Here is a 12,941-nt window from a genome sequence, read left to right as displayed (position 1 = left end):
TCAATCTTGTCTGCCTCAATACTGGCGCCCCAACTTTCCTCTCGGACTCTACTCATACCTACTCCCGGTTGGACCTCTCGATCTGTTCTACCACTCTTGCCCGTCGGTTAGAGTGGTATGTCCTTTCTGACACCTATTCGAGCGACCACTTCCCCTGTGTCGTTTGTCTCCTGCACCACACCCCATCCCCACGTCCTTCGAGCTGGAACATACCGAAAGCTGACTGGGGACTTTACTCCTCCCTGGCGACCTTTCCGGACCACGATTTTCTCTGTTGTGACAGTCAGGTCGAATACCTCACGGCTGTTATCATCAATGCTGCCGAACGTTCCATTCCTCGTACTACCTCTTCTTCACGTCGCATTTCTGTCCCCTGGTGGAACGAGGCTTGTAGAGACGCTATCTGTGCTCGACGACGTGCTTTACGCACCTTTCGCCGCCATCCTACGTTGGCGAATTGTATTGGATAGAAACGACTCCGAGCGCAATGCCGTAGAGTCATCAAAGATAGCAAAAAAGCTTGTTGGGCCTCTTTCACCAGCTCCTTTAACAGTTTTACTCCCTCTTCTGTCGTATGGGGTGGCCTGCGCCGGTTGTCGGGCATTAAGGCCCACTCCTCGGTACCTGGCCTGACCTCAGGTAATGAGGTCCTCGTTGATCCTGTGGCTGTCTCCAACACCTTCGGCCGGTTTTTCGCGGAGGTTTCAAGCTCCGCCCATTACCACCCTGCCTTCCTTCCCAGGAAAGAGGCAGACGAGGCTTGGCGACCTTCCTTCCACTCGCTGAATCTGGAAACTTATAATGCCCCCTTTACTATGCGGGAACTCGAACGTGCGCTTGCACTGTCCCGGTCCTCTGCTCCGGAGCCAGATGCCATTCACGTTCAGATGCTGGCACACCTTTCTCCGGCGGGCAAAAGCTTCCTTCTTCGTACCTACAATCGCGTCTGGACCGAAGGTCAGGTCCCCATGCGTTGGCGTGACGCCGCCGTCGTTCCTATACCCAAACCGGGAAGGATAGACACCTTCCTTCAAGTTACCGCCCCATTTCTCTTACAAGCTGTGCCTGTAAGGTGATGGAGCGCATGGTTCATGCTCGGTTAGTTTGGATTCTTGAATCTCGACGGCTACTTACCAATGTCCAATGCGGCTTTCGTCGCCGCCGCTCCGCTGTTGATCACCTTGTGACCTTGTCGACATTCATCATGAACAACTTTTTGCGAAGGCGCCAAACGGTAGCCGTGTTCTTCGATTTGGAGAAGGCTTATGATACCTGTTGGAGAGGAGGTATCCTCCGCACTATGCACAGGTGGGGCCTACGCGGTCGCCTGCCCCTTTTTATTGATTCCTTTTTAACGGATCGAAAGTTTAGGGTACGTGTGGGTTCCGTATTGTCCGACGTCTTCCTCCAGGAGAACGGAGTGCCTCAGGGCTCCGTCTTGAGCGTAGCCCTTTTTGCCATCGCGATCAACCCAATTATGGATTGCATTCCACCTAATGTCTCAGGCTCTCTCTTTGTCGATGACTTCGCGATCTACTGCAGTGCCCAAACAACATGCCTCCTGGAGCACTGCCTTCAGCGTTGTCTAGACAGCCTATACTCATGGAGCGTGGTAAATGGCTTCCGGTTCTCTGAAGAGAAGACGGTTTGTATCAACTTTTGGCGATATAGAGCGTTCCTTCCGCCATCCTTACATCTCGGTCCCGTTGTTCTCCCATTCGTGGAAACAACTAAGTTTCTAGGGCTCACGTTGGACAGGAAACTGTGTTGGTCTCCGCATGTCTCTTATTTGGCAGCCCATTGTACACGTTCCCTTAATGTCCTCAGAGTTCTTAGTGGTTCATCTTGGGGAGCGGATCGCACTGTCCCGCTTCGCTTGTATCGGTCCATAGTCCGATCGAAGCTGGATTATGGGAGCTTCGTCTACTCGTCTATCCCTCTTACGCCGTCTCAACTCCATCCACCATCGGGGGTTACGTCTTGCGACCGGAGCCTTCTACACTAGTCCTGTCGAGAGTCTTTATGCTGAAGCTGCCGAATTACCATTGACCTACCGGCACGACGTACTGCTGTGTCGGTATGCCTGCCGGCTGTTGTCTATGCCCGACCACCCCTCTTACCAGTCCTCCTTCGCCGATTCTCTCGACCGTCAGTACGGGTTGTATGTGTCTGCACTTCTGCCCCCCCCCCCCCTCCCCCCCCTGGAGTCCGCTTCAGTCGCCTGCTTCGACAATTGGATTTTGCCCTCCCTACCAGATTTTGCCCTCCCTACCACCTTCAGAGAGGGTGAGAGTCCGACACCACCTTGGCTCCAGGCTCTGGTTCATATTTATCTCAACCTCAGCTCACTCCCAAAGGAGGGTACTCTGGCTGCAGTGTATTGCTCACGGTTTGTCGAACTTTGTGCTCGACTTGCCGGTCACACCTTTATTTACACCGATGGCTCCAAAACTGACGATGGTGTCGGCTGTGCCTTTGTCGTCGGGGCCGCCACCTTTAAATACCGGCTCCTCGACCAATGTTCCAGCTTTACAGCCGAGCTTTTTGCTCTCCATCAGGTCGTTCAGTATGCCCGCCGCCACCGCCATTCATCGTATGTACTCTGCTCGGACTCACTCAGTGCTCTTCAGAGCCTTGGAGCTCCCTATCCGGTCCATCCCTTGGTTCAACAGATACAGTAGTCCCTCCATTCTTCCGCTGATAATGGTTCTCCTGTCAGCTTTCTGTGGGTTCCCGGACATGTAGGAGTGCCTGGGAATGAGGCTGCGGATGCTGCAGCCAAGGCTGCAGTCCTCCTGCCTCGGCCAGCCTCCCATTGTGTCCCGTCATCTGACGTTCGTGGGGATGTTTGTAAGAGGCTTGTGTCGTTGTGGTGGGATGCCTGGTCATCCCTCCAAGGAAACAAGCTCCGGGCAGTAAAACCGCTCCCAACTGCTTGGACAACCTCCTCCCGACCATCTCGGCGAGAGGAGGTCCTTCTGACCAGGTTGCGGATTGGGCATTGCCAGTTTAGCCACCGCTACCTGCTCTCCGGTGACCCAGCCCCGCAGTGCCCTTGTGGTCAGGCATTAACAGTGCGCCATGTTTTATTGTCGTGTCCCCGCTTTAGTCAGTCTCTCGTTGTCCTGTCCCTGCCATCTACTTTACCGGATATTTTAGCTGATGACGCTCAAGCAGCTGCTCGTGTTCTGCGTTTTATAACTTTGAGTGGCTTGTCCAAAGACATCTAACCTTTTTACTTATTTTATCTACATCTTTGTCAGGTCTTTCTGGTGTCCCCCCTCCCCTTGAGTTTTACTAGATTCCATGTGCTCCAACAACAGTGACTGGGCGCTAATGACCTCAGTAGTTGAGCGCCCTTAAACCCCACAAAAAAAAAAAAAAAACTGCCTCCCCAGCAGCTGGTCTGGCTCTTCCCCACCTCCACCCCCCCCCCCCTCTCCCCTCCCCCTCCCTGCACTAATCCGAACCTCTGAGGCCTAGGTCCCATCATCCCTGTCTTACATCACTCTTTTATCACGCTTCACACGCCCCCCTCTGCTCCCACTCCTCGGCCCACCCTTCCGTGGCCCTCGGCCAACCTCAACCTTCTCCATGTGCCCTATCCCACTCCTTCAACCTGCCCCATTTCACTGCCCCCCCCCCCCCTCTCTCTCTCTCTCTCTCTCTCTCTCTCTCTCTCTCTCTCTCTCTCTCTCTCTCTCTCTCTCTCTCTACCTACCTACATCGGTTTCCCTGTTTGCTCTGGTCTGCTTACCTTCATGATGTGTTTACACTGTGCCCTGGATTACCTTCTCTGTCTGACACTCCCAATCTCTCTCCTTTTCTATGGCTTTGTTGTATCTGCTGTTCTTCCAGTGCACACATTACTTTCCCAAGCTCTTCTCTTCAGTTGTCTCTGTTTAAAAGCATAGTTTTTGACCCAACAGAAAACTTAATCTTTTGCAGCAAAAATTTGGAATGTGTTTTTCAGATGTAATATTTTACCATACATTATTTAGATTGTTCCTAGTTTCATTCCTTCTGCTTGCATTTACAGGGTACACGAATGAGAACAGTTGTAAATGCAAAGAAAAAGACCGTTGAATCAAGTAAAGATGCTGCTGTAACAAATAATAAGCAGTAGGTATAATTTTTATTTTGTGTTACAGTGTAATGTTTAGTATGTTTAAAATTTTAATGGTTTCATCTCCTTTTGTTTCAGGAACAAGAAATTGGCGGCTAAACAAGGTTCGTGCGTTGCTATCTATTATATATGTGTTATTTGCCTCTATACATTTTTGTCTGTATTATGACATCCATCTTTCATGCTTTTACAACAAAATTTATACACTTTTGCATGCATTTGAATCTACTTTGAAGCCATTTTTTGCTATTATATTGTTGGTGCATTTGAAACATAGATTTTGACGGATTTATTAGTGAAGCAGGATAGGAACATATGATGGGAGTGGAAGGCTGGATATTAATTCAGACGGGGTTAATTTGATTCTGAGTTGTTAGAATAAAGTTTAGACAGAATAGTTGAATCTCTTAAAGATGACTGGTACATAATGTCCCATTGTTGCTCTGGATGCAGGGAGGTGTAATCTCCTATGTACTGTTACAGGAAACTGGAAACTGTCACTATAAATCTCTACCAAAGTTTTGATGATAGCTTAGTAAGGACCCTGATATCCACTGCAACAATTAAGGGAAACCACAAATGACAAAGTAATTAGTACTCAAATACACTACTATTGAAAGCTCAGTGTATATATAACAGAATTCTTCGCTCAGGCAAAACAGTTACTACATATACCTAATGAGACTGTGAAACCTGCCTTAAAACTGTAACCACTTTATTTGTGAGTACTCTAAAATTACAAATGCAGTGGGCCATCATAACTCAGCAATAAGTTTAATAAAACTAGCTGGGCAAATTAAAGCTGTGATAACATCATCAGATAAATTATAAAATAATAGTAAGGTACCATCTAGAATAACTGCCACAGAGACGGAACAGTTGTGCAATACCAGGTTCTTCGAAGTCTGGGACGGAAGCCACTCAATCACTACCAGACCCAATTCATTTCAAAGCACAATTACACTCCCGAAATTGTGTGACCTGTCGACAACATAATTCAAACGCACAGCAATCCTTCCACAATTTGTCGACAGACTTGTAACCAAATTGAGATAAAGTGATTATGCTCTGCCAGACTCACTCAATCAGTTACAGAAAATGACCAGATTGAGGGCACCAAAAGCACAAAGCCCCCCCCTGCGGGTTCGGGGGTTAGAATAGGCCCGCGGTATTCCTGCCTGTCGTAAGAGGCGACTAAAAGGAGTCTCAAACGTTTCGGCCTTATGTGATGGTCCCCTCTTGGGTTTGACCTCCATCTATCTAAATTATTCCGAAGAGCGAGCCAATTGGGGAAGGGCACCTTACATGGTGCACTGTATCCTTCGTGCAATTAGACCTATAGCCGTCTTTCTCGTCGTTGCAATGGTGTCCCGCTCGTTTTCGATCTCTTGAGCGATTACCACGCTGCACTCTGCAGTGTTTCTTTTAACTGTGACGACGACCTTGGCCATTTTTGCCCCTAAGATCCAGCACGGTAGCCAGTCCGTTGTGGTGGGGTCGCCATGTACCCTCTTGGTTGTAGCCCCCTGACAACACAGGGATCGCTCTACTGATGCCTGCGCCGTTCACTCCCCACGTATGCCAAGGAGTAGATGCCCATCTCCCTGGGGCATCAGGACTCCCGGCAATGGCCATCCTGCCAGGTGGCCTTTGCTGTGGCTGGGTGGCGCCCGTGGGGAGGGCCCTTGGTCGGAGTAGGTGGCATCAGGGCGGATGACCCGCAATGAAGCGTGGTACATCATCTGTCGCTGGCGGCCAGCCGTCAGCAGTCTCTAAGCGTTCGAGAGCCCATTTTAAAGGTAACGTTTATGACCCCAAATCGTTCCCCTCCCTCGCCACACCATGGGAGGAACGACAGGCATTGCGTGACACTGAGACGTATTCGCCCAGATATCTTGTCTGTACCAGAGCTGATGGGGAATCTTTTCTATCCGTGAAGCCTCAGTTCTTTGTAGAGCATTTAGAGGACAAGTTCGGTGAGGTGGAGGGCTTGTCCAAGATGCGGTCTGGATCGGTGTTGATAAAAACGGCATCCTCTGCCCAGTCACGGAGGTTGCTCAATTGTGACAAGTTGGGGGATGTTTCCGTTAGCTTCACGCCGCATAAGAGTCTGAACATGGTCCAGGGTATTATATTCCACCGGGATCTTCTTCTGCAGTCCGACGATGAATTACGCGCCAACCTCGAACGACGAGGTGTTCACTTCGTCCGGCGCGTCCATCGGGGTCCGAGGGATAATCAGGTCGCCACCGGTGCCTTCATCTTGGCCTTTGAGGGTGATGTCTTACCCGAAAAGGTTAAGGTGATGGTTTAGCGTTGTGATGTGATGCGGTGTTTTAAATGCTGGAAGTTCGGGCACATGTCATCTCGCTGTACTTCCAGCATGACGTGTCGGGATTGCGGACGTCCTTCGCATCCCGATACTCCATGTGCCCCGCCTCCTATCTGTGTTAACTGCGGAGAACACCATTCCCCCTGCTCGCCGGACTGTAGGATATTGCAGAAAGAACGGAAGATAATGGAATATAAGACCTTGGACCGGCTGACCTACCCCGAGGCTAGACGGAAATATGAGAGGCTCCATCCTGTGGCAATGCCGTCCACCTACGCCACTGCTGCAACGACGGTTCTCCCGTCATCACGAATCGGCTCTAAGATCGGTCAGCATCCACCGGCCCCCTTGCTTGTGGGGGGCACTTCACACCCTGTTGCTCCTGCTCCATCTTCTTCAGGAGCAACACCCTCCCAACCTTCGGGGACATCAGCTCCCCCTTCCCAGCCGGAGAAGCGGAAGACTTCTTCGGCTGCTCTCGCCAGGAAGGGATCCCTTGGGGACCTCCCTTCGCAAGTTCCGACCAGTGGAATTGCGGACGCCCGCAAGTGGTTGAAACAACCGCCAGTCCCTGGTCGTCGGGCCTCGCGGTCGTCGTCTGTCCCTGAGACTGACCCAGTGAAGCCCATGCAGCCTGAAGCGCCGAAGGCACAGCGTGACAAGCACAAAAAGAAGAAAGTCCCCAAGACCAACGGTAATGCGGTGGCACCGATCCCGCCGCTTCCTACAAGCTCTGCCTCTGAGGACGAGGTGGAGATTCTGGCGTCCGCTGAGGACCTCGCTCTTGCCGGTCCCGCGGACGCAATGGCTGGCATTTGCACGGATGCTCCATCGGAGGCAGCAGGTGACCCAGTGGCGTAATCTGCCTTCCCAGTCCCGTCACGCCTTTCCCAGCCATGGACAACACCATCCTCCAGTGGAACTGCAGCGGTTTCTTCCACCATCTAGCTGAGCTCCGCCACCTTATCAGCCTTCACCCTTTCTTCTGCATTGCTCTCCAGGAAACTTGGTTTCCAGCAATGCGAACCCCCGCCCTCCGTGGCTATCGGGGTTATTATAAGAACCGAGCAGCATATGAAAGGGTGTCTGGTGGCGTCTGCGTATATGTCCTTCACACTCTGCACAGCGAGTCTGTCCCTCTCCAGACGCCTTTAGAGGCTGTCGCTGTACGCGTGTGGACGCCACAGGCTGTTACCGTCTGCAGTCTTTACATTCCACCGGATGGTGATGTCTCGCAGCATGTCCTGGCTGCACTGGTCGCCCAATTGCCGCCACCTTTCTTGCTATTGGGCGACTTCAACGCTCATAACCCTTTGTGGGGTGGGTCAGTGGCAACAGGTAGAGGCGCCATCGTTGAGCATTTATTGTCGCAGCTCGATCTCTCGCTGTTAAATGATGGTGCCTTCACACACTTCAGTGTGGCGCATGGCACCTACTCCGCCATTGACCTTTCCATCTGTAGCCATAGCCTCTTACCGTCTGTCCAATGGAGTGTGCATGACGACCTGTGTGGTAGTGACCATTTTCCGATCATTTTGTCACTACCACAGCGCCACTCTTCTGGGCGCCCTAGCAGATGGGCTATGAATAAGGCTGACTGGGACTTGTTCTCCTCCACTGCCGCTTTTGAGCCTCTCTCTACCGATGACATTGATGCGGTGGTTCAATCGGTCACCACCGGCATCGTTACTGCCGCCGAATCTGCCATTCCCCATTCCTGTGGGTCCCCTCGGCGGAAGGCTGTGCCTTGGTGGTCGCCTGAGATCGCTGAAGCGATTAAAGATCGCCGGCGGGCGCTCCAGCGTCACAAGCGACATCCCTCCCTCGACCACCTTATCGCCTTCAAACGGCTGCGTGCGCGGGCCCGCCTCCTTATCCGCCAAGGCAAGAAGGAGTGCTGGGAGCGGTATGTGTCCACAATTGGCCTCCATGTCACTCCATCGCAGGTCTGGGCCAAGATTCGACGCGTCTACGGCTATCGGCCACCTGTCAGCGTCCCTGCGCTCTCACTGAATGGAGCAGTTTGTACTGATTCCGACGTCATTGCAAATCGCTTAGCGGAGCATTTTGCTATGAGTTCCGCTTCTGCGAATTACCCCCAGGCCTTCCGCTCCATTAAAGAGCGGATGGAACGTCGGAGCCTTTCGTTTCGCACCAACCACCCAGAATCTTACAATGCTCCATTTAGTGAGTGGGAATTTCGCAGTGCCCTCGCTGCTTGCCCTGATACCGCTCCTGGGCCAGATGGCATCCACTGTCAGATGCTTAAACACCTTTCAGTGGACTGCCAGCGGCGCCTTCTCGATCTTTACAACCGTCTTTGGGTCGAGGGGGAGTTTCCGTCGCAATGGCGGGAAGGCATTGTCATCCCCGTTTTGAAGCCTGGAAAGAACCCTCTGGAGGTGGACAGCTACCGTCCCATTGGCCTCACCAACGTTCTTTGCAAGTTGCTTGAACGGATGGTGAGCCGGCGCTTGAATTGGGTACTGGAGTCTTGGGGCCTTCTGGCTCCATCTCAGGGTGGGTTCCGTAAAGGCCGCTCCGCCACCGACAATCTGGTGAGCCTGGAGTCGGCCATCCGTACTGCCTTTTCCCGCCGTCAGCACCTGGTCGCCGTCTTTTTCGACATGCGGAAGGCGTACGATACGACGTGGCGTCATCACATTCTTTCTACGCTTCATGGATGGGGTCTTCGGGGTCCTCTGCCGATTTTTATCCGCAATTTTCTGTCGTGTCGTACCTTCCGCGTGCAAGTCGCGGCCTCGTATAGTTCCTCCCACGTCCAGGAGAACGGTGTGCCACAGGGTTCTGTTTTAAGTGTCTGTCTGTTTTTAATAGCCATTAACGGTCTTGCTGCGGCCGTGGGAAACTCTGTCTCCGCTTCCCTGTATGCTGACGACTTCTGCCTTTATTACAGCTCTCCCGGCATTGCAGCTGTTGAACGTCAGCTACAGGGCGCTATCCGTAGGGCGCAGTCTTGGGCAGTAGCGCATGGGTTTCAGTTTTCGGCAGCCAAGACCTGCGTTATGCATTTCTGCCGGCGACGTACTGTCCACCCGGAGCCGCAGCTTTCTCTTAACGGCGAACTTCTTTCGGTGGTGGACTCACACAGGTTTTTGGGGGTGGTTTTCGATGCCCGGTTGACTTGGCTGCCTCATATCCGGCAGCTGAAACAGACGTGTTGGCGGCATCTAAACGCTCTGAGATGCTTGGGCAACACCCGCTGTGGCGCCGACCGCTCTACACTGTTGCGGCTCTACCAGGTGTTAATCCAGTCCCGTCTGGATTATGGGAGCCTGGCTTATGGCTCAGCATCCCCATCTGCGTTACGGGTGCTGGACCCGATTCTCCACAGCGGGATACGCCTTGCCACTGGTGCTTTCCGCACCAGCCTTGTGGACAGCGTACTAGTGGAGGCAGGTGTACCTCCACTGCGGTTCCGACGCCAACGTTTGCTGGCCGCTTATGCTGCCCATGTTCTAAGCTCGCCCGGGCATCCAAACTATCGTCTCCTGTTCCCGCGGTCGGTCGTCCGTATGCCAGAACGTCGGCCCCGGTCTGGTTGTACAATAGCGGTCCGCGTCGAGGAGCTTCTCTCTGGGCTCCAGGGTTTCACTGTTCCACCTCCTTTCCGGATTACTTTGCATACACCCCCATGGTGTGTTCGTCGCCCTAGCCTTCGGCTCGACTTGGCACAGGGCCCTAAGGACTCAGTCCCTCAAGAGGCCTTCCGCTGCCGCTTTTATTCCATCCTGGCCACGTATCAGGGCTCTGGTGTTGTTTACACTGACGGTTCGATGGTTGCTGGTCGTGTCGGATATGCGCTCACTCTAGGGGACCTTTCCGAACAACGTTCCTTGCCGGATGGCTGCAGCGTTTACACTGCTGAACTGGTCGCCATCTTTCGTGCCCTAGAGTATATCCGCTCCTGCTCAGGTGAGTCCTTCGTTATCTGTAGCGATTCCCTGAGCGGTTTACGAGCTCTCGACCAGTGTTTCCCTCGTTCTCGTTTGGTGATGGCTATCCACGAGTCTCTGCATACTCTCGCCTGTTGCGGCCGCTCTGTGGTCTTTGTGTGGACCCCCGGTCATGTCGGTATCCCGGGTAACGAACATGTTGACCGCCTGGCGAAAGAGGCCACCAGTAAGCCATCTCTGGACATTGGCCTCCCAGAGACTGATTTGCGGGCAGTCTTCCGCCGCAAAATCTTGGCGCTATGGGACGATGAATGGCGCGAACTGACAATGCGCAATAAACTCCGTGCTGTCAAGGAGACGACGGCTGTGTGGCGGTCATCCCTGCGAGCCACTCGCAGGGACTCAGTAGTTCTTTGCCGGCTCCGCATTGGCCACTCCCGGCTGACACACAGTTATTTACTGCGCCGGGAGGACCCTCCTCTATGTCGCTGTGGGGCAGCTTTGACAGTGGCCCACATTTTGCTGGCCTGCCCCCTTTTAGCAGTGGTCAGGCCCTTTTAGCAGTGGTCAGGCAGACATTTGCGCTGCCTGCTACGCTCCCTGCCCTTTTAACGGACGACTCCACTATGGCTGACTTAGTTTTACGTTTTATTCGGGCAGGGGGATTTTATCATTTACTCTGAGTGTTTCTGTTTTATTTTATTGTTTTGTGTTGACTCTGGCCTTTGGCCTATGATTTTCCACTGGTTTTTTAATGTGTTTCTAAGTGGTTGGCTTTTCCTTATTTATTTCTATGGTCGGCCAACCACCGTCACACTCTGTGTGGTTTTAGTTCGTTTTGTCTTGTCCTTGTCTCCGTTTCTCTTGTTCTGTATCGTCTGTGATCTCTTCTGTTCCTTGTTTTTATTCTCTGTGGGTGTTCTTTGTCTTTGGAAAAAGGGACCGATGACCGTTGCAGTCTGGTCCCTTTAATCCCTCCAAACCAACCAACCAAAAGCACAAAGCCGTTTTAGCTTGTAAGCGTTCACAACACCGTAGCACATGGCTCCATAGCTCATCTACTTGAACTGAGCAATAATCAGCACTTGGTGGTCACAAGCGAAACGAACTAACCTTTACACTGCAATCAGATATTGCTGTAACATATAGTAGCAACATACAGAAATTTTATATACTCCCTGGCAGTGTGCACTCCAGCACATATCTCCTTGTAATTGGGTGTTAAACAGTGACTGAACCTTAACTCAGACCGAGTGAGGTGGCACAGTAGTTAGCACACTGGACTCGCATTTGGGAGGATGACTGTTCAATCCCGCATCCGGCAATCCTGATTTAGATTTTCCATGATTTCCCTAAATCGTTCCAGGCAAATGCCGGGATGGGTCCTTTGAAAGAGCATGGCAGACTTCCTTCCCCGTCCTTCCCTAATCCGATGAAACCAATGACCTCACAGTTTGGTGTCTTCACCCAAACAACTCAACCCCCGTAACTCTGTGGATTTTAGATACCACCAACTACTCCACCAGCAACGGTGTATCGAGTTGCAAATACACCAGCAAACACTCACGATGACAGCACTATTAAATTACATTGGCCTGTATCTTCGCTGTGGCCTGGCGAGTAACCTGTCAAGTGCGGGTTGTTAAGCAATAGACTTGGCCACTGTTTCTATGTTTCGATACAGTGTACCGATACGTGGAACTGTTTCAGTGTTTCGGAACGGCTGTGGTTCACTATTTCGAAACAGTGGTGTTTCATTCCGCCCCTGTCTCGGGTAACCGGACCAGATTCGATCTCGAGCCAGACACAGAAACTGTATCGTTGTTTCAAAATAAGGCTGTTTCAGTCCACCTCTGCTTGGAACGGACTAATTGTATCGAAACAGTGATGTTTTATTCCGCACTGTGTCGGACGAGATTCGGGCTCGGCATAGGTACTGAAACACAACATACCACTTTGTGAAACACTTTCAAGAGTGTCGAAATCTTTTTGACAAGCAATAGCATGAAGCTTAAGATACCCGAAAATAAAGCTTCGTTTCTGACTGTCCTACTCCGAAATGGTGTAACATCTGCTTTATAAACACTAACCAAACAATAAAACAACGTATTCTATTCACATTCAAAATAATAAATATGTGAAAATCATTCAGTTAAATTCCACTTTTTTTTTTTACAACATACGTTTCTCTGGTCATGTATAGTAATCATATTAAGAAACGCAAGTAAGCCTACAACATTTTGAATAAAAAATAGTGTAAAGTGACAGTTATTAGACATATACGTAAATTTGATGTAGGTATAACTGCAAGCAATCTGTTTGACGTATCACTGATAGTGTAATGGTGAACGGGAAGGGCTGGGAAGCATAGTGAATTTATAGTAACGGTTCGAAACACCTTAAAAGACAAAATTTTTTCTGTTATATTTTGTTATTTATTCGAATTATTTGGCATTATTTGTGAGTCTATAGTCACTGTGCCTATTATCCACAATGATTCCCTTTGTGTGCATGGAAATTAGCAAGATGGGTATATTACCCATACTAACGGAATGTGGGAATCCCA

General features: G+C 51.1%; 1 protein-coding gene across 2 annotated transcripts in view; it reads left to right on the top strand.

Annotated features, from left to right (window-relative positions):
* LOC124607626 (centrosomal protein of 112 kDa-like) overlaps window positions 1–12,941 on the top strand; it is a 155,582-nt gene that overhangs the window by 107,368 nt on the left and 35,273 nt on the right. For both annotated transcript variants that reach the window (XM_047139921.1, XM_047139920.1), the window contains exons 10-11: window positions 4,040–4,122; window positions 4,205–4,230. In XM_047139921.1, the coding sequence (XP_046995877.1) occupies window positions 4,040–4,122; window positions 4,205–4,230 (109 nt within the window). The remainder of the gene's footprint in view (window positions 1–4,039; window positions 4,123–4,204; window positions 4,231–12,941) is intronic.

This window comes from Schistocerca americana, chromosome 1, assembly GCF_021461395.2.
Source record: "Schistocerca americana isolate TAMUIC-IGC-003095 chromosome 1, iqSchAmer2.1, whole genome shotgun sequence".
Lineage (NCBI taxonomy): Eukaryota > Metazoa > Arthropoda > Insecta > Orthoptera > Acrididae > Schistocerca > Schistocerca americana.
The sequence above is the reverse complement of the archived record's forward strand: the minus strand, read 5'-3'. Positions and strand labels throughout refer to the sequence as shown.